This window comes from Amphiprion ocellaris, unplaced genomic scaffold (assembly GCF_022539595.1).
Source record: "Amphiprion ocellaris isolate individual 3 ecotype Okinawa unplaced genomic scaffold, ASM2253959v1 Aocel_unscaffolded154, whole genome shotgun sequence".
NCBI lineage: Eukaryota > Metazoa > Chordata > Actinopteri > Pomacentridae > Amphiprion > Amphiprion ocellaris.
The window spans coordinates 12743-32759 of record NW_026559316.1 but is presented as its reverse complement, the minus strand read 5'-3'; the positions used below and the strand labels follow the sequence as shown (position 1 = coordinate 32759).

At 38.6% G+C, this 20017-nt stretch overlaps 2 protein-coding genes across 2 annotated transcripts; both read right to left on the bottom strand.

The window, feature by feature from the left end:
• Positions 1–850: 850 nt before the first annotated feature.
• On the bottom strand, positions 851–15361 carry chd1l (chromodomain helicase DNA binding protein 1-like). The gene is made up of 22 exons (XM_055008759.1): positions 15165–15361; positions 14805–14917; positions 13814–13920; positions 13596–13707; positions 13476–13507; positions 13175–13256; positions 12917–13079; positions 12338–12493; positions 12156–12248; positions 9916–10012; positions 9630–9703; positions 9335–9445; positions 8574–8688; positions 6577–6730; positions 5822–6002; positions 4487–4632; positions 3725–3888; positions 3441–3634; positions 3228–3326; positions 3062–3132; positions 2128–2242; positions 851–1252 (listed from the first exon to the last, which is right to left on the bottom strand). Exons 1-22 carry the CDS (start codon positions 15256–15258, stop codon positions 1071–1073), a joined length of 2655 nt encoding a protein of 884 aa, XP_054864734.1. The 5' UTR covers positions 15259–15361; the 3' UTR covers positions 851–1070.
• A 568-nt stretch (positions 15362–15929) lies between these two features.
• LOC111581786 (vesicle transport protein SFT2B-like) lies at positions 15930–19706 on the bottom strand. The gene is made up of 8 exons (XM_023290123.3): positions 19504–19706; positions 19323–19412; positions 18070–18155; positions 17834–17915; positions 16653–16688; positions 16493–16551; positions 16385–16414; positions 15930–16287 (listed from the first exon to the last, which is right to left on the bottom strand). The coding sequence occupies exons 1-8, from the start codon at positions 19567–19569 to the stop codon at positions 16248–16250; spliced, it is 489 nt and encodes a 162-aa protein (XP_023145891.2). The 5' UTR covers positions 19570–19706; the 3' UTR covers positions 15930–16247.
• Positions 19707–20017: the final 311 nt, after the last annotated feature.

The window sequence follows — 20017 nt, the reverse complement described above, 5'->3', positions numbered from 1 at the left end:
CTGCAGTTTCAAGGTGGAAATGCTCAGCCATTGTGTTGATTGCTTATTTCACTCACAATGTGTCTTCTAGCACAGTGGTCCCCAAGCACCGGGCCACGGACCTGTACTGGGCCATGGGTCATTTGGTACTGGGCTGAACAGAGAATAAAAACTTTTTTTAATATTTTATTTCTGGCAGAGTCTGCAGGTTGTTTTATTTTGAAAAATGACTAGATCGTCTTCCCATTGCTTCCGTCGGTGCTCGTTTCCCGCATTTGATGTTAAATGAAGCCGTCAATCTGACAAATTAATAACAAATGTCTCTGGAGAACTTCTTTTAAACGATGGAGAGACTTGATGCTGACACAGAAGAAAACGTAAGTAAATATTTCTCAATAGCAAGTAATATTATTTGTTCAGGACTCCTTCTTTACAAAAAAAAAAAGATCATTATTACTTCGCCAAGGAACACAGCAGAGTTACGTGACGATCGGCGCTCGTTGCTCGGTCTGTCTGTCCGTCTGTCTGTCAGCAACATTACTCAAAAACAGAATAATGGATTTGTATGACATTTTCAGAGAAGGTCAGAAATGACACAAAGACCAAGTGATTAGATTTTGGCAGTGATGCAGCTTATTGTCTGGACCCACGGATTTGTTAAAGATTTCTGTATCATTGCCAGATAGCGGCACAGCTTGAGCTGCCTGCTGACAATCCCATGATTGCGATCCTTCCACAGATCGACTGTTGCAGACTTATCAGGACTTATCCATCGGAAATCATACAAGGAACAACCGATTAAATTGTGGGAGTGTTTCTGAATCCCATTAATTCCCACCGCCCGCTACATATTTAGGTCACGCGATTCGGGATCCATACATAACGTACACATGCATAACACGTCTGTGCTCATCGCAAGGTCATTTTAAAAAAAACTTTCATGCATCAAAATTGACACAACGACTGAGCAACCTTGACGAAGTACTGTGCTCTCTGAATGGTCTTCTTGTTTGTTAAATGTGCGATCATCGGTCTGTAGAAAATCGTCTTGCTTGAATCCTTTGGTGCAAAAATGGTTGGAGACTGCTGTTCTAGCATGTAAAAAAACACCCTATAACAAGGTAAAAAACATGAAGTTTACAAGTGGAAGTCTTTAAAAGATACATAAATGTGGGGATGCCTCTGGAAGCCAGGTGTTTCCTGATGAGCCTCTCTGTGCCGTACCAGTTGAAGCCTTTGGTGGAATGACCGATACGAGGAAGATGAACGCTTGCTTTATGGGGTAAAGACAAAAACAGACAGTCAGCTGTTAGCAGGGGATATTATATATTAGATTATATAGCACCTCCACATTTCAATGCACAGAGCAGTGCTTTCATTCCCATCTTTGCCTCAAAATGAGGCCGAAAGTAAGCTTGACCTGAACTCAGTGCAGCTCTTGGTGGCCAAATGTAAGTAAAACTGCACCTAAATCATCTCATTAACTGGACATCTTCCTATTGAGATTCACTAAACATCTCATATGCATGTTTAGGTAGATGCTAGCTAGACAGCTATGCACAGAGAAGCTTCTAGTCTCCACTCAATTACTGTGGCACAGCAGCTCAGAGAAGTGTGTGACCAGAAATTACTGCGAAAAGAGTGAAAAATGTGTTCTAATGTCAGATTGAAGGATGAAAACAAGTGATTTTATCTGCAAGGGCTGGAGTTGAGAGTTTCTCATGAACATTTGCACCTTCAATATTGCAGTGAATATTTTTTATGTAGTTCTGGGAAGTTGGGGCAACTGTTGTAACTGCTGAAAAAGTATGAAGCTTTTTCTCAATAACATAAAACAGTTTTTCTCAATAACATAAAACTGCAAGTGTTCTCAGTTTATCTGTTGTGTACAATAGCTGGAGGGAATTTAAATTCCTGTCTCATGTGTTGTTCCTTAGTAAATGCATTCGTAAGAATTTGTCTGTACAAACACGCAGCGATGCCAAAAAGACACAAAGCTTTTTGCACAGTCATCAGACGCTGCTTTCAAGTTGCCCCACCTTTCCTTCTGTCATCACACACGATCAGTATGTGTTACTTTAGCTCATAGCACTAAAAACAAACTTGCTATTACATGGAATAACTTGAATATTAAGAGCTTGATTCTACCCTTTTTTCTTTTGGCTGCAGCATAAATCTTCTTCAGACCTTCATCCAGCGCAGTCAGAAAGATCCCAGACAGGTTGTTGGCTTTGTCTCGTTGCTGCGCCACGATCAGGGCCAACTGAGGTAACAGGAAGGAATTGGAAACAGGTTAAGGTGGTATCTAATCGCTGTCACAGTTTTATCGTTTACAGCTCTGCCACACCTTTGAAATTCTGCCACCACGCAAAAAACTCTAAGCATGTGCATCACACTGTTGATCACGACTGCTGCAGAGAAGAAACTCATTAAAAAGGTGTGACCTGAAAGGAAAGGGTGTTCACGTCTGCTGATTTCATTTCACCTCGAAACACCCACTGGCTCCAATACGGGTGAAATACTGCCACTCCAGCTTAAATGTCACTGGCATATTTGTAAATCAAATAAACCATTTTACCTTGTAATAGAAGAGCATACAAACCAAAATGGCAGATTTTTACATTTTCTGTTATCTATGATGGCAGATACTTGTTGAACCATAATATGATGCACGCTGTTTTCACCTTATAAGGTAGGGATCAACCGATTATCAGTGTATTGGATCATCAGATCTGTTAATCAGCATTTTCTAGCATTGTTTTTATTGATTTTTTTCTTAAACAGATGAATTTAAAAATATTTATTTGGCTCTGATGCATCTCTAGTCAGCACTCGAGCACTATGTGACTGGTTACATGTCACAAGTATAGTCCATAGTCTAATGAGAGTGGTGGATAAATGTGGAAAAGTTTTCTATTAATTAAACATGTAAAACAGGAATTTGCGTTTTTCTAAATTGCAAAATCAAGACTTTCATTTTTCGGCCATCGTTTACTAATAATAAGCATCTGTGAGAAATGAAATGCTTCTGAGCTTTTAGTGAAAAAGGCGGCTGCACGTTCAGGGATTTCACAGAACCTACTTGATCTTGGCCGCTCGGTCTGGACTGTTTGTCGTCGATGGGGAAAAGCAGCACATTTCCAAGGTCCAAATCTGAAACAAATATTATGTCCACCCTTTTAGTTTGTAATTTATTGCTCTCAACCACACCCCACAGGTATTTTCCTTGTAATCATGACTAATTGTACCTTTCATCTTGCCAGCCAACTCATACTGCTTCCGCGGTTCATCAGATCTCACCTCCAGCGCTGTAAACAAGCCTCCTCGGCCCCACCGGCCTGAGTCATCTGCACAGTAAACAACACTGTGATAAATGCAACATACAGAGGAAGATGTGCTGAAGAGGCTTTTCTGTTTATCAGTCTGTGACACAAAGCAGCTTGTTTCTATGGAGGTCGTACCAACACAGTGGACAATGATAGCATCTCCCCGAGCAGTGTGTGGATGAGTAACATCCCCCAGAACATAGTTGATATCGGTGCTGTCAGAGTCTGTGGAGCATATGCTGCTGTCATCTTCCTCTTCCTCTTCCTCCTCACTGTCCACAGGCTGTAGGCACCGTGACCTGTAGCCGCAGGACTCCCACCACGCCATCCTGGGTGATAAACATACCAAATAAACCACCACAAAATAAGAAACCGAGCGTGCTAAAGATGCCTGAGGGAATCTATTGATGGATCTTTACTTTTTCTTGTATTTCTGCTCCTGCTGCTTCTTCTTCAAGTCCTCCTGAAGTTTGGCTCTCTTGGCTGCAGCTTCCTCCCTCCTCTGCCTCCTCAGCTCCAGCTCAGCCTCAGTCAGAGGTTTCCTCTTCCTCGTTGGAACACCAAGAGTCACTGATAGTGAAACCTGCGGACGAACAGAGAACAATGACACTTTTAGAGCCACATTGTTTCTTCGTACCTCTGTGGTTATTTATCAAACCCTAAAATTTCATTTCTGTTTAACAGAATTACCTATCTGGAATTTTTTTTTCCATGAAACTGATCTCTGCCTGCCATTCCTCGAAAACTTGAAGTGGCAATAACGGCTCTTTGATGCCAACCCAAAATACAAGTTAACGCATGACCTAATTTTGTGGTTTTCACCTCAACCATCATGCCCTGAATAAATACTGTTTACCTGACTGAGTGCCATGCCTCTAGTTTGCGGCAAAAACATCTCGTGACAAAAACTGAAAGAAAAGCAACTACACAAAAGTTAATTATATTTGCTACATTTAAGTCCAAAGACTGTAAGACAATGAGGATAAATGTTTTATATCTATTAAGATGAGGAATGTATTATGTGCACTGAACCTACAGTGTCACATGGCCACCAAGTATTAAAAACATATTCATCAACCTCATGTGGGACAGTACCTCCTCTTTTATGCAAAGATCCTTCAGTGTTGTCAAATTTAAACATATTTCCAACATATTTGTAAGTCAAAGTGGCAGAATCGTACTCCAGCTTTGTGCCGTAGGGCTCGGCCCTCTCCCACAGCTTTCTGAAACTCGGCCAGCTGCTCCTCCAACAACCGGTCGAAGCTCTTCTGGTCTTCAGAGCTGGGGTCCTTACTGTAGTCCTTCCCCTCAAAGAAGTACATGTGGTCTAAAAGAGGGAATGACAGGACGCTGAGTAGAATTCATCATCACAAGCAGATGAAACTATACTGACAGTTAAGACTGTTTCCAGCCTGAGTAGCAGGTGAAGTCTGCATTAACACGTCTGCTTGCTTTTCTTTGATACCTGTGGAGGCAAATATGAGCACGATAGATGAAATCTGGTTTTGCTGGTGGTGTTTCTGTTTTCATGTGTGGTTAAGTTTGCAGACTGAGAACCGAAATCAAAAGCAAGATGTTTACATGCAAGAACAACCTACTTAACAACAGATCACACCTGAAGGGTGTAGCAAGTGTGACACAGCAAGAGTTCTACAACATCATCTAAATCCCCAATCAGATAATGAGCACCACAATGGAGGTTATCGGCCTTTTTTTTGATAACTAGGCTTTTTTTTTTTTTTTTTTTTTTTTTTTAAAATTTGGGTTAAAAGAGGGCGTCTTCCGGAGAAAACTGAGCAATTGTGTGTCGCCTGCTTCGAGAGGAACAGGTTGTTATGATGTATGACAGCAAAAAGCTTTGCTTCTGCAGATGATGCAAGAGAGGACTGCTGGTAGAAAATTTAACTCTAAATGCAGGTGATTATTTGTAACATGACAACTGCACATTAAAGCTCATAAACTTTACATCTCATTCATGTACACGATTCTCACGAGTGCCTTTAGGTCTGACTCTGTCCCGTAACGAAGAATGAGTGAAAATCACTTTAGTTTTCGGCCAAATGAAAGTGAAATTTCTTTGATTTTCTAATCTGTGTTCTATTAGCTGAAGTGACAGCTGTGTAAAACAAATGTGGCAGCAAATTAGGATGAAACATAAACACATATTTACGCATTTTCTGCAACATCAGCTGAATGAAATAAAATTTTTGTGGAAATTTGTTTGCTGTAACTGTACAGTTTTGCTCAGCAGTGTTACTTACATGCAGCTCAACAGGTTTGCAAATATAATACAGTCTTTCAGCTGAGCATCTGTATCACTCAGAGAATCATCAGGGAATTATTTAGTAAACAAGTGGCACATTGAAAATTCTGGCTTTACACTCAACATACGTCTCTAACCCACTAGTCTCGCTTCATAGTACGTCTCTCAGTTGCATTCTAACCAAGATATTAGATTTAATTCACAGATGTTGACCTGATGTTGATTTTATTGCAAAGACTGAATTAAGACATACTTTGCACATCAGTTTCATCCTCCTCCTCTTCCTCCTCTTCCATCAGAGGGGTGCAGTCCTCGTCATCTACCCACTCATTGTCACGTGACGGACCGAGGATCTTCTCCAGTTTCACATCCTGTATGGAGCTTTCATTTGACGACAACAGCTTATCGATCCCGAACTTCAAGATCTCACTTAGCTGTGCAGAACAGGAAACATTAAAAGAGAGATAACTGAAGAGGTTTGAAATTAAAGTGGAGAATTTTGCTGGTTGCCAGCAAAAAAGCCATTACAAAAAAATTTCTATGTCAGGACCCACCCTCGATAGAAGGCTGGTTCAATGTGGTGCATGATATTTATGTAATGGAGAAATTAACATTTGCTCTGAGAAATGTTGGAATGGTTGGATTGAGTTTATCAGACCATATAGATCAGACTTTAAATGACGTAATATAAGTTATAATACGACATCATTTTTGTTTGTTTTGTTTTTTGTTAGTTTTTTGTCTTTTTTTGTTTTGTCTGTTTTTCTCTTTTCCTGGTGTGAATGTATGTGTTCTATTTTGTATTATTTTTCTTGACTCATTCCGTACGTCTGTTCATTTACAAAATTAAAAAACAGTTTACAGTACGTTTGTAAGAAATTGTGTATCTGCTGATTTATTTATGAATTAAAAAGAGAATTTCATAAATTTAAGTGGAGATACACACAGAGACTAGGGACTGCAGGATTCAAAGAATATACTGTAGAAGATGGTGTTGAGTTCACAGACCTGCAGTCCTGCAGCAGCTGACTGAGCTTGGTCCATTAAAGAGAAGCGTCCTTCTTCAATAACAGTATTTGTGAGCTGCAGCTTGGATACAGCACGAGAGTACATGATTTCCTCCACTGTGTCTCTTGCCAGGAGGCGGATCACTTTCACAGGCCTGTAATGAAGCAGAGTCAATCAAAGATTACAGCTTCATACTGCACTCCTGTTAAAGTTGGGTTAAAGCAAATCGAAGCGGTAGAGAGAGACAAATCTAGAGTTTTAGTTCAGTTTAAAGTGCTAGACCCAGTTCCCATAATGCTTATAAACTTGTTTTGTTAGAGCTTATCTGCCTATTCAACACCTAATCTTTCAAATTTCACAACAGTAGTTTATAATGCAGTGATGTTAATGGAGTTAGTTGAGGCTGAACAGAAAATAAACATGGAATAAAATCTGCATATTTGCATGAATAACGACAATTTGTAATATTGGAGTTATTCAGCCGTACATGTTCAAACTGGAAACCAATTCCGAAGAAATATGACACAGAAAGCTCCACTCTACAGGCTGACAACATTGATTCCTTCAGTCTGTAACATATAAAATCCTGGAAGTCTGAATCTGTGTTTGTGACACTGCCATCGGTACACCGCAGTTTCATGCTAGGATTGGTCTGTGGTGATGACTGCTTATTTTGCTCATAATATTCCAGCATATACACACATGGACTAAATTGTTGGTACCCCTCAGTCAATGAAAGAAAAACCCACAGTGGTCACAGAAATAATTTGAATCTGACAAAAGTAATTATAAATAAAAATTCTATGAAAATTAACCAATGAAATCAGACATTGCTTTTGAACCGTGGTTCAACAGAATTATTTTAAAAAATAAACTCATGAAACAGGCCTGGACAAAAATGATGGTACAATTAACTTAATATTTTGTTGCACAACTTTTTGAGGCAATCACTGCAATCAAACCATTTCTGTAACTGTCAGTGAGACTTCTGCACCTCTCAGCATGTGTTCTGGTCCACTCCTCATCAGCAGACTGCTCCAGTTGTCTCAGGTTTGAAGGGTTCCTTCTCCAGACGGCATGTTTCAGCTCCTTCCACACATGTTCAATAGGATTTAGATCAGGGCTCATAGAAGGCCACTTCAGATTCATCCAATGTTTTCCATTCTTGGGTGTTTTTAGTTGTGTGTTTTGGCTCATTATCCTGTTGCAAGACCCATGACCTGCGACTGAGACCAAGCTTTCTGACACTGGGCAGCACATTTCTCTCTAGAATACCTTGATAGTCATGAGATTTCATTGTACCTGCACAGATTCCAGACTTCCTGTACCAGATGCAGCAAAGCAGCCCCAGAACATAACAGAACCTCCTCCATGTTTCACAGTAGAGACAGTGTTCTTTTCTTGATATGCTTCATTTTTGTGTCTGTGAACATAGAGCTGATGTGCCAAAAAGTTCCAGTTTTGTCTCGTCTGTCCATAGGACATTCTCCCAGAAGCTTTGTGGCTTGTCAACATGCAGTTTGGCAAATTCCAGTCTGGCTTTTTTATGATTTCTTTTCAACAATGGTGTCCTCCTTGGTCGTCTCCCATGAAGTCCACTTTGGCTCAAACAACGACAGATGGTGTAGACACCTGTGATGCTAATTAGAGGGCACACCTTGATTGAACATGTCCCTATGGTCATATTATTTTCAGTCTTTTCTAGGGGTACCATCATTTTTGTCCAGCCCTGTTTCATGAGTTTATTTTTTAGAATAATTCTGTTGAACCACGGTTCAAAAGCAATGTCTGATTTTCATTGGTTAATTTTCATAGAATTTTTATTTATTTTTACTTTTGTCAGATTCATATTATTTCTGTGACCATTGTGGGTTTTTCTTTCATTAACCGAGGGGTACCAACAATGTCGTCCACGTGCGTATGTATTAAAAAAACACAATATTGACGTGTTTACAGGGTGAAAAACTTAATCTTCACTTTGGGGTGTCATTTGTCACCTGTTCTGTCCGATCCGATGGCAACGTGCAGCAGCCTGCAGGTCATTCTGAGGGTTGAAGTCGCTGTCCACAAAGATGACAGTGTCAGCAGCTGTGAGGTTCATTCCCACGCCCCCTGTAAAAACAGAGTGTTAGAAGCTGAACACTTCATTTTCGTACCTTAGTATGTGTATCTGGGTGGGCTGGTGCATGTAAATAGTTTACAGAAAATGATAAGCTGTGGCAGGAAATAAGCTTACTTTCTCCCTACTTTCGCACACTGTGCATAAAAGAGAAACGTTGCTGGGCTTTTTGACACCAGTGGTACATTCTGCAGCAGTTCTTATCTCTGTGTGATCAGACATTTTTCCTCTCTCGGCGAATTCTAAGAACTCTACCTCAGACATACAGTTTGCACATGTGTTACAGCAGACTCAAAAAAAGACAGAATTGCTGTTTTATCTACAAACTTAGCACAATGTTGTTTGAAAGATGCAATCTATCCCTTGCAGCACCATAAATGATTACCAGCACCACACTAAAAATAACAACTGATATCACTATTGCAGTTGTACAAATAAAAAGCAAGAATAATGATGTTTATCATGTGTACAAAAACTGACCATAAAAAGATTTAAATTTTTTTCTAAGTTTAGAAATTTTTGCATCTCTGACACATAAAAAGCCACATTATGAACATTGTCAACACTTGATAATGTTCAGTTTAACCTTTAAAAGGACACAACTTTTCCTTCCTGTGCACGTGTCAGGGTTTCAGTCACCTGCTTTAGTGCTGAGGAGAAAAACAAAGATATCTTTGCTGCTGAAGTTCTTCACCGCTAGATTTCGTTCCTCCCCTCGGACAGATCCATCCAGGCGTTCATAGCTGTAATCTAAACACAAAAGCTCATTTTTAGACTTATTTATGGTGAAGAACAAAACATTTGTTGTGATTTTACCATTAGGTGGTAGAATAATAAATAGTATAGCAGCTAACTTTAGAATTTAAAGCTCTTTTCACAATGTTTGTAGATTAGACACATGTCAATTTAGCTCACATGGCAAAGTCTCATTCACCTCTGTACTCCATGTAGTCCTGAAGAATATCCAACATCCTCGTCATCTGAGAAAACAGCAGGACCCGATGGCCCCTTCAACCGCAGACAGGAGAAGGAGAAAGAAGGTAAGACTCTATTTAAGGAGGAATGTTTAAAATATGGCAACAACTACAGTGAACTGCATAATAAGTAAACTGTGCGAGCATCAAGTTCAGCAGGTGTCACAGTGACTAAACTACAGCGACCTAGTGCAGTGAGTCTGAGCTGCCACCAGGTGGAGTCAAATAACCAGTAAATCTTCCAACCCTTTGTGCAGGAAGGCCAGCATGCTGTCCAGGAGGAAAAGTTTTCCACTGGCTTCAACGAGATGCTCCCCCATCTCAAAGGGCTCCGGTTCCACACCTGGAGGAATAAAAATACAGTCACACTCATTGCATGTGACGGTCCAAGACAGTTAATTCTGGCGAATACAAAGTTGTAGCCAAAACTGTTAAAACTGCTTTAAATTTGGATCTTGCTGCAAAGAAGCTACGAATTCTAAAACAGGGATGCTTCACACGCATCTACAACCTGTCTGCACAGAGGATCTAAACATTCCCCACAGTTTCAAGGTGCCCTGCCAAGATTACTGCCACCAATTCATGTGAAATAACATCACAATCTCTCCTTCTATTACTGAGAAAGACGTTGAATAATGGACAGACAATACAACTTTATAATGCCGTTTTGGGTGTAAAATGCCGTTACTTCAATATTTTATCCTATTAGACATTTTGCTTAATTCTTGTGAGGCTACAGAGAATTTGATCTTTATTTACCAGAATCTATTCAGTTCATCGTTGAGTCCGAGTGAACTTTGAGCCAAAGTTCCCTGAAGATGCTTTTGAGATATCGTGTTCACAAGAATAGGACATACAACCAGAATAAATAATGACACATGCCACAGGTGTTAGCAACAGGTGGTAAAATTAGAACATTTATCAGGATAACGCATTCTTTCAGTAGCTACCAATTATTACTGATCATTTTTAAGGGTCTATTTCAAACAAAGAATAGCAGAAAAAGTGTTTGCTTAGAATGTAACAATCTTACTTTGAATTACCAAACTTATTTATCAAGACATACAGGTAACCATTTTACTGCCACCAGAGAAATGAAATATACAAGTAAATTTGCATGAATCTTCTTCTTTTTCTTTTGGTTTTTCCCTTCAGAGGTCGCCACAGCGAATCATCTGCTTCCATCTAACCCTATCCTCTGCATCATCTTCTCTCACACCAACTAACTACATGTCCTCTTTCACTACATCCATAAACCTCCTCTTTGGTCTTCTTCTAGTTCAGGGGTGTCAAACATGTGGCCAAAACCGGCCCGCCAGAGGGTCCAATCCGACCCGCAGCACGACTTTGTAAAGTGCAAAGATTAGAGAGAAGACATAAACTGCAAATTGTAAATCTGAAAACTGCAAATTTTAAATAATTTCTAGACAAGTTGTTTTAATCATAAAGTAAAATACTATTTTATTCACTGTTCTTTTGTTATTTTTTTGTCTCATTTTTGGAATATTTTTTCTGACGTCGTTTGTCTCATGTTTTTGTCGTGTTATTCTTGTTTTTGTCTTTTTTTTTTCCTTTTTGTCGAGCTTGCGTTTTTTGTCTTATTTTTGTCCTTTTGTGTGTTGCTTTATTCTTTATTTTGTGTATCGTTTGTGTGGGGGATTTTGTCTCGTTTGTGCTATTTGTCTACTTTTTGTTGTTTTGTTTCTTGCTTTTGTCATTTTTGGTCTCGGTTGTGTAATTTTTTTGTCCATTCTTTTGTTTCATTGTAACTTTTTTGTCACATTTTTTGTCTCTATTTTGTTTTGTTTTGTGTCAATTGTCTCATTTTTTGTCATTTTGCGTCTCATTTTTGAAGTATTTTGTCTTGTTTTTTGACTGACTTTTGTCGTTTTGATCATAAAATAAAATACTATATCATTCAGTTTCAGATACCTGTGACTAAATGTTTTGCTCCTTTGTAGAAACACTGTGTATGTTGTAATGTGTAAATGATAAATTGAGGCATTTATTTATAGGTTATTATGCTGTGATTTTACTGGTCCAGCCTACCTGAGATCATATTGGGCTGAATGTGGCCCCTGAACTAAAATGAGTTTGACGTTCCTGCTCTAGTTCAAAACTCAGCATCTTTCTCCCAATATATTCCCTATCCATCCTCTGGATATGTCCGAACCATCTCAGTCTGAAGTAAATTGACATGAATAATTGCGTATAAAGGAATGATCCCACCTTGACACACATTAAATAAAGACAGCAAGAAAAATCAGCTTTGATTTGAATTGAATTTGTTCATACAATTGAACTTTGTGTTTTTGTTCTTTGTTTTCAAGGCAGTTTTAACTAAATGTTCTATTAAACACTTTTCTTACTGCCATTGATGAAGTGTCACTGTATTTTTCTATCATTTTAACAACCAGGCCATCATATGCTTCTATATCCAATCTGCGATAACTAAGACCAGCCACTTATCGTTGAGCATATCTCACCATCAAACAGATACGGGTGGTCAACACACTTTCTCAGGTTCATCAAGATGTTCAGCAGTCGGGTCTTGCTGCCTTGTTCATTTCCAAAAGCCTCTGAAAACAGATTTTAAGTTCATGATGATTTATTGTTCACATAAACAGCTTTCTGATAGTCTGAGCACACCACAGTGCACAAGTCTCACCCAGGTCCTTTGTCAGAACTGCTTTGTAGTATTTCTTCTGCAGAGCCGACATGCCATGATACACGACCAGTTCCGTCTTCTTGGGCAGATCGACAGCAACCTCTGACTTCACTCTACGAAGCAGGAAAGGCTCGAGGACGCTCTGCAGCTCAGCGGCTGTAAACAGAAAGAAGTCAGACGCAGCAAGTCAGCAATGACTAAATTAGCAGTTTGACATGACAAGCACAGTACGCCATGAATCACTTTTTATGGTACTGATATATTTAATAAACAGCTTCAAAATCGAGGGTTGCAAAGTGTTTCACAAAGGCAACAAGATAACACAGACATGCTATAAAATCATTTGATTTAAAAGACCGCTTAGAGCACAACATGGTGTATGAAAAAGACTGTTCAAGAGGTAAAAATGACTTTACTGGAAGAAACAAAGACAGTTTAAAGGAAACAAAAACTTGAATTAGATCAGAAAAGACTCAACATTAAAAGTCAATCTGATATTTTAGAATGCTAAACAGAATTTATGCACAAACACAACTAAATCTAAACTACATTTTGTCACGTGATATTTATGCATCCTACCCAGAGCAGGTTGACTTTGTACATTGGAGTAAGAGTTAACGAAGCTGTCCACGTCATCTGCTGTGAAGACGCTGGGTTGAATGAAGCTCAGCAGGGAGTAGAGCTCCTGCAGGTTGTTCTGGATGGGAGTCCCAGTGAGCAGGACTCTGAAACCGACCGAGAACTACACAACAAATACACAGACAGGCACAATTAAGGCCTACCAAAAGGCAAAGAAGAGATGTTACAGTGAGAAACAAACCAGCTGCAGCTCAGTACCTCTGTCAAGGTTTTGTGTAACAGCGAGTTCTGATTCTTCAGCCTGTGAGCTTCGTCTACTACAAGCACCTTCCACTTCCACCTGAGGAGCAGAAGGGAGAAGTCATGATTACCCGGAAACAGAGAATTAAAGGTGGAGTACGCCATTTTAAACAAATACACTTTTTCCAAATTAGGCATCATTTCATTCATTTCCACCTACGATATGTTAATGCAGTATTTTCTCGATTTAATGTCCCTTTAAGTTACTCACCCAAACCTCATTTCAAAGTCTTACTCTGACTAAAATATTCAAACTCACCGCTTTAAGAACGAAGCATCTTTGAGACACAGCTGGAAAAGACAAAATATAAAAATTAACACGACAGTTTCAACACAGATTAAACTTCAGGTCACTTTGTTTCCACTAAAGAGCACAAACCTCATATGTGGTGAGCAGAACATTGAAGTCCTGACTGTTCGTTTCTCTCTGAATCTCAGCCCGTCGGTCTTTGTCTCCTTTGTAGCAGAGCACAACCAGAGAGGGAGCGAAGCTGTAAAAAGTGACACAGAGGTCAGGATATTTTATAAATCGTTAGCAGATGGTGCTACGAGCAGATGAGCAAATTCATTATGTAAAGTCAGTGAAAGTGAGTGTACCATTCCAGCTCTTTCCTCCAGTTCTCCATGACAGAAAGTGGACTCAGCACCAAAAATGGGCCTTTCTTCCCGAGAGCTCCCGACATGTAGACCAGCAGAGAGATCGTCTGAGTGGATAGAGACCATTGCTTTCATTGAGCGTGAATTTAAAAATATCCAGCAGTAACTCAGTATATAACGACTTTCATAAATGATGGCTCGGTTATATTAAAGGTCAAGTCATTTGCACACAGTGGAAAAACTGACAATGCAATATTTAGTTCTTCTATTATATATATATATATATATATATATATATATATTACTGTGACATAAACCAGGTGACTTTAATTACTTGGTTTGACAAGAATAATACATTTTGGAATGATCTGAGTGATTATGTAGATTTGTGCATCTGTATAAAAAAACTATTAAATCCCTCCCAAAAACGAAAAAAGCCCTTTGCAACTTTTCTCACTGGCCGAAGCATCTAAAACACTTGATTGGTGGACATTTCAGGGACAAAATCACGTTGCTAGACACGTAAATCCAGGGCATCGTGTGTCAGACTGTCTGAAACCATTTTTTTATACGACAGATGGTGAAGTTGTGGCCTGATTACAGTCCGAACTGACCTGCCAGCCTCCTGAATGCCAACAGCACATTCTCAACTTTCTCTTGTCATCTGTGGTATTGTGTAATATTAATAAAGTTGCACTTTAAGGTGGACTTTTATAGTCACAGTCAAAGGAGTGTCTGTGTACTGGTCCCATTATCTGATAGCCACACCTGGATTAACTCAGAATATGTCTGCAGTTCAACAGCTTAAAAACTTTCTGTGCACAACTGGTGACATTTAACACTTTTCCAACCATGAAGACAGAAATGAGATCTTAAACTTTTTCTCTATGTCATAAAAGAAGACCATTTGCATGCTGTGTTTACTTTTTTTTTTTTTTTTTTTTTTGCTGAGTTGTGATCGTGCATTGTGACTAACTGAAGGGTCACACACCTGACAGGTTTTGCCCAAACCCATCTCATCTCCCAGGATGCATCCTTGCTGGTTGTTCAGGCACTGAGTTAACCACTGGACACCATCCAGCTGGTAGGGCCTCAGCTGGATCCCTGTGAGGAGGAGGAGGCAACAGCTCAGCACTGCTGGGATTCTTTATAGGCGACATTATTATTATTATATTATCCTAACTATGGGAATAAAAACGAGCAAGAGAGCCGTCCAGAGTTTAAAACTGAACTAAACTTATTCAAAACAGTAACTAGCACCAGCTGACTAGCGTAATTGACTCCATTAAATAATGAATGAGTGAACTTTGTGACTACTTTCTAACTTGGCTGAGTTAAAAAGCCTTTGTACCTTTTAATCCCCATTTCTGCAGGTCGCTCTGGACAACAGGCGTCTTCTTTTTCTCTGCTACGCTGGTTTTTATTTTTGTTAAAATGTCTGTCATGTTTTCAAACCAACAGGACTAAATGTTAGGGAAAGTTCGCTTTAAAGCAGCGCAGACATGTACAGACAAGTGAGACTTCCCTCCGTGTTGTTACCGTAGATTCACTTCCTGGTTTGGTCACATGACCTCATTAAAGGCGCGCGTGCTTCTGGGGCTTCAAAATAATGAAAACTTTTACATATTTTAGTATTAAAATTATCTAAATGTAATATATGTACTTAACGGGTTTATTTAAATAGATTTAATAATTTTAAGACCTTTATATTTCTTAAAAGATTTATCAAAGCTTACAGAACTTAAAACTGGAGACCTGAAACAAAATTACTTTTCTAATCATAGTCAGTGAAGGTAACGTATTTACGTTAATCCTCATCCTACCAAATATATTTCACATATAAGAGTCATTAAAGACCCCAAGAACACCCACCTGATTATTGATTAAAGACCAAACTATTTGTGTTTCACGTGAATATTATTCCAATCTAATATCAGAAGATTCTATTAAAGTGATAACTTTTACATTTTTACACAACTTAGAAGCAAAATTTCAAAAGATAACCTACATACAATTTTTTTGATCAAGCATATTGTATGTGCTGAAACTTGCACATACCTACTTCGCTTACATTTATCCTCTCAGTGACAACAATAATGAAGCTTTAGTTACAAAATCTTTAAAATATCATTTTATTACAGATATTTACACATATTACAAACAAAGCGTACAATCATTAAAACTGGCTTAAATTGAAGTGACCAGTAGATTCAGAACCAAAAATCAATCAGCTCGATTAATGAAGCTTGAACAAGTAAACATGGAGGTTAAAGTAATCTTTTTCACCTATAAACAGGACGGCTGTGCAGAAGAAGAATCACAGACTCTCTGAAGCAAAACCACACAGAAGCTGTTTCAGTGACTTCAGTAAGAGACCTGCCTCTTTCTTTAAAAACACTTCATCCAGCCTCAAACTTCATCACAAACTCGGGGCTCATTTCAAGCAGACCGCCACCATCCGCATGATCGCCTCCCTGCAAAGCACATCACATAAATCAGACAGGCTTTGAAGGACTCTGATACTGAACATTTCTACAGATAATTTGAATAAATGGTGCAAACATTACAAACCTCACAAAGGGGATGTACGACAGACTGTACCTGCAGACGAAGCACATTTTATATCACAAATTAAGTCATGTCCAAAATTTTGGTTAAAATTCAAGAACAACGACTCACCAGGAAAATGACAAGACCTGCAAGATGACAAATAACAAAGCAAGTCCAAAGTTCTTCCACTGTAGAAAAACAAATTATTAAAGATTGAAGTTAATTTATTCTACAAATTTGGCACAAATACAAAAAAAAAAAGAATCAAAAGTAAGGACACATCACTCACCCAGAAGGCTGCACAGAGAGTCAACACGAGACAAGTCTGGAACAAATGATGGGACAAAAATAATCAACAGAACAGACTCTAAAAATGGACATTGATTGATGGTCATTCATCATTGGCACTAAATAAAGAGAATCATGCTTAGAATGGCTGTATATTCTTTTAGTCTGTTTTCTATATTCAGAGTATCTTCCTCTCCCATGTCATAGTTTTAACATATTTTAGGCTAATATTAGTACAGTGCAGTCCTCACACTGCTGCTCATGATCAACATCTTTGGCATCATATGTTTTAAGAATAGATTATAGTTGCAGATATTCACAATAGTGATAGTGTTTTTTTTTTTTTTTTTTTAGCATAATAGTATTTTGTTGGGGTTTTTATAAAATTTCTGAAACCCTTGCTGCCAAGTTTTCAGTTTGTTTGTTGTTGTTTTTATAATGGGCTTTCTTTTTCACATTTTATAATTAATTCTACAATTTATTCTATTAAATTTTGTTCTGTTTTTTTTTGTCCCTCCATATCTAACATGTCGTTATACTGTACTTTTATGACTAGGTTCCTAGACATAGATTAAGCCGAGTCCCAGACTGAATGAAACATTTTTTCTGGAACTACATATAAAAAGCATTCTTGTGAGTCAATTCATTTTTAATCACATTTACTCAACTCTTTAGATAAATGTAACACAGGCCTTCGTTTGTCTTGAATTGTATAAAATTTTAATTGTAATAAGTTCAATCAACCTGTCACTCAATATAGTTCACATATACATTTATTATGTATTTTCATTTTGTTTTATTTTTTCCATACACGAGTACATTACACTACCTGGAAGGACATAATGCACATTTCTGTACAACGTGATTTTTTTCTGCTGCTTTTATAATCCCTTGGATTTGCTACATTTGCTGCTGACTTTACTTGTAATGTTTGCTTTTTAAAAAGTCTTTCAATCCTTCTTTAAAAACAATCTACATTTAGTTTTTACTCTTATGCACCGAAACACCACGTCAAACTCCTCAGAGGTGAAAACTTGCTTGGCAATAAAAACAGATTCTGAATGAGGAACATAAAATTCCAAGTTTCCATTACGGCTTCCTTGTGAATGTCCTCTAAGAAATCTGTGGCTCGATGGGTCAAACACAGTTATGAATGAGAGAATTAGATTTTTTTGCACTTACAAGCATAATTGTGGTGGCCAGCGCTCTTGTTTTGTCACACATCCTTTTCAGCTGCTTCACTGGGCCCATCAGAAACATTGTGCTATTGGACAGAATAAATTAAAACTTTTAAAGTCTGTATTCAATGTGTACACATCGATTATATATACTGCAAATATAATGGACACAAAACCCATCAAAAACTGCTTTGATATGAGTTCTAATTTAACTCTTTGCAGGGTATTGTTGACACTGACCTGCACAGAGCACAAATGTTTCCAAAAGTGTAAAAGACAATGAAGAGAGTGAGACCGATCCTGGGGATGAACAACACACAGACTCCCTGCAAGACACACATGAAGGCGATCTTCACTCAGGGAAAGGATGCAGTGACAACTGCTGCAAACCTCTCAAATGCCTTATCCAAGATACATGACTGGTTAAGACTGAACTGTCTCATGCTTAACAAAACAAAAGCAGTTTTTATGATGGTCACCAAAAAATAAGTGAAGCATAATACTGAAAAATCAGACTGTGGAAAGCTCACCAAGTGACCAGTGACACAGCAGATCTTCTGTGTTGTTAGGTGGGGAAGAATTGGAGATGGTAACTCATTTTGTAAGCTTTGAGAGTTTCAAATCATTTAAAAGTGCTTGTTTACTGTATAAGTCTGTGAATGGGATGGTCCCACCACCCTGAAGGGATTTTATTAAAAACAAAAATGGTATTAGTAGTACAAGGTCAGCCACCAGGGGCGACTGTAAAGTAAAATTTAGAAAGTCTTCCTTTGCACAAAATGCCTTATCTATTAAAGGTTGCACAAACTGGAATACGTTACCTAAAGCTATCAGAGAAAGCTCCACTTTTGTCAGTATAAGCCATGGCTGACTGACAATCAAATGTGTGAACATTGAGGAATTCAGGCACTTTAAAATCAGGCTCTTTTATGATATGCCTTTTATGACAGGCTATGCCTAGAAAGCACTTTTCTAAAATAGCAGCACTTTAGGGTAGGTTTAACCCAGTCAGTATTAATTGTCATTGTCTTTGTTTTACCATATTGTTTTTTATAAGTCTGTAACACTTGTTTTTTTCTTTTGTATGTGGGACTACAGATGGAAATTAGCCTTGTGCTAAATCTGGCATATTTACTGCGTAAACTATTATGAGATTGTATGTTCATTAATATAAAGTGTCCCATCCAAATAAATTAACAAATGAAACAAAGGCAGGTGAATCTCAGTTTCCCAGACATGGATTAGCCTAGTTTTAGATTATTTCTTGGATTTTTCTTTAAGTCTAGGACTAGGTTTAATCCATGTCTGGGAAACAGTTTCAAGCTGCAGCTGGCACTTTAAGGCAGAACTTGGTCTGTCAAATGAATGAACATCATATCTTCTACATTCCTCAGAGCCAGAAGAACCAGTAAGGCCACATCACCTCTCCCTGCACACTTCCTTATTACGGAGAGCAACACAACATTTTTAAAGAAATTATGATAGATCCTTACCAGGACTGTACAAGCAGCTCCCACCACAAAACAGGCGACGAAGCCCTTCAGACGTGTCCCCCAGCCTAAAGTAGAGGCCTCGTTCACTGTCTGAATGAGTGGAGTTAAAATAAATGATCAATAAACAGCCCAGCTGGAATCACAGTTCAGGTAGAGATTCACAGCTGGCGTGTAGTTTTACCTTTAAAATGGTTCTGTCATCTCTTCGCGCCTCCTCACCACTTAGAACTGACTTTAATTTATCCATCGCTGAAGATCCTTAAAAAGCCCACTCAAGTGGAGAATAAATCTGTTTCCTGGACTGAGAGGAACTTTGCAGAGTTTCCTTAAATCTGTGTGGATGGAGAGCGGCGTCACATGGCTGCAGTGAGGAGCTGTCAGTACCTCACCTGGCCAGGTGAGTTACTTTATTAGTCACACCTGAGCAGAGCAGCAGCAGGAGGTCTCACTCTGTTCCCTTTTTAACAGCCATATGACTCAACCTTTTCTTTTTATGGAAAAAGTTGACCAAAGCAAGCAGACAGCATGAAAAAGAGCTTTAAATGATCTTCTGACAAACTGAGGTGTCAGTTTACTTTAGGTGTGTTCCCTGAGATGAATCCATCATGCCAGGTTGTAACAATTGTGTCTATATTGAACTGTAGTCACTTTGATTATCTATCAAAACATAAATTGAGTATCTCGATAATCAGATA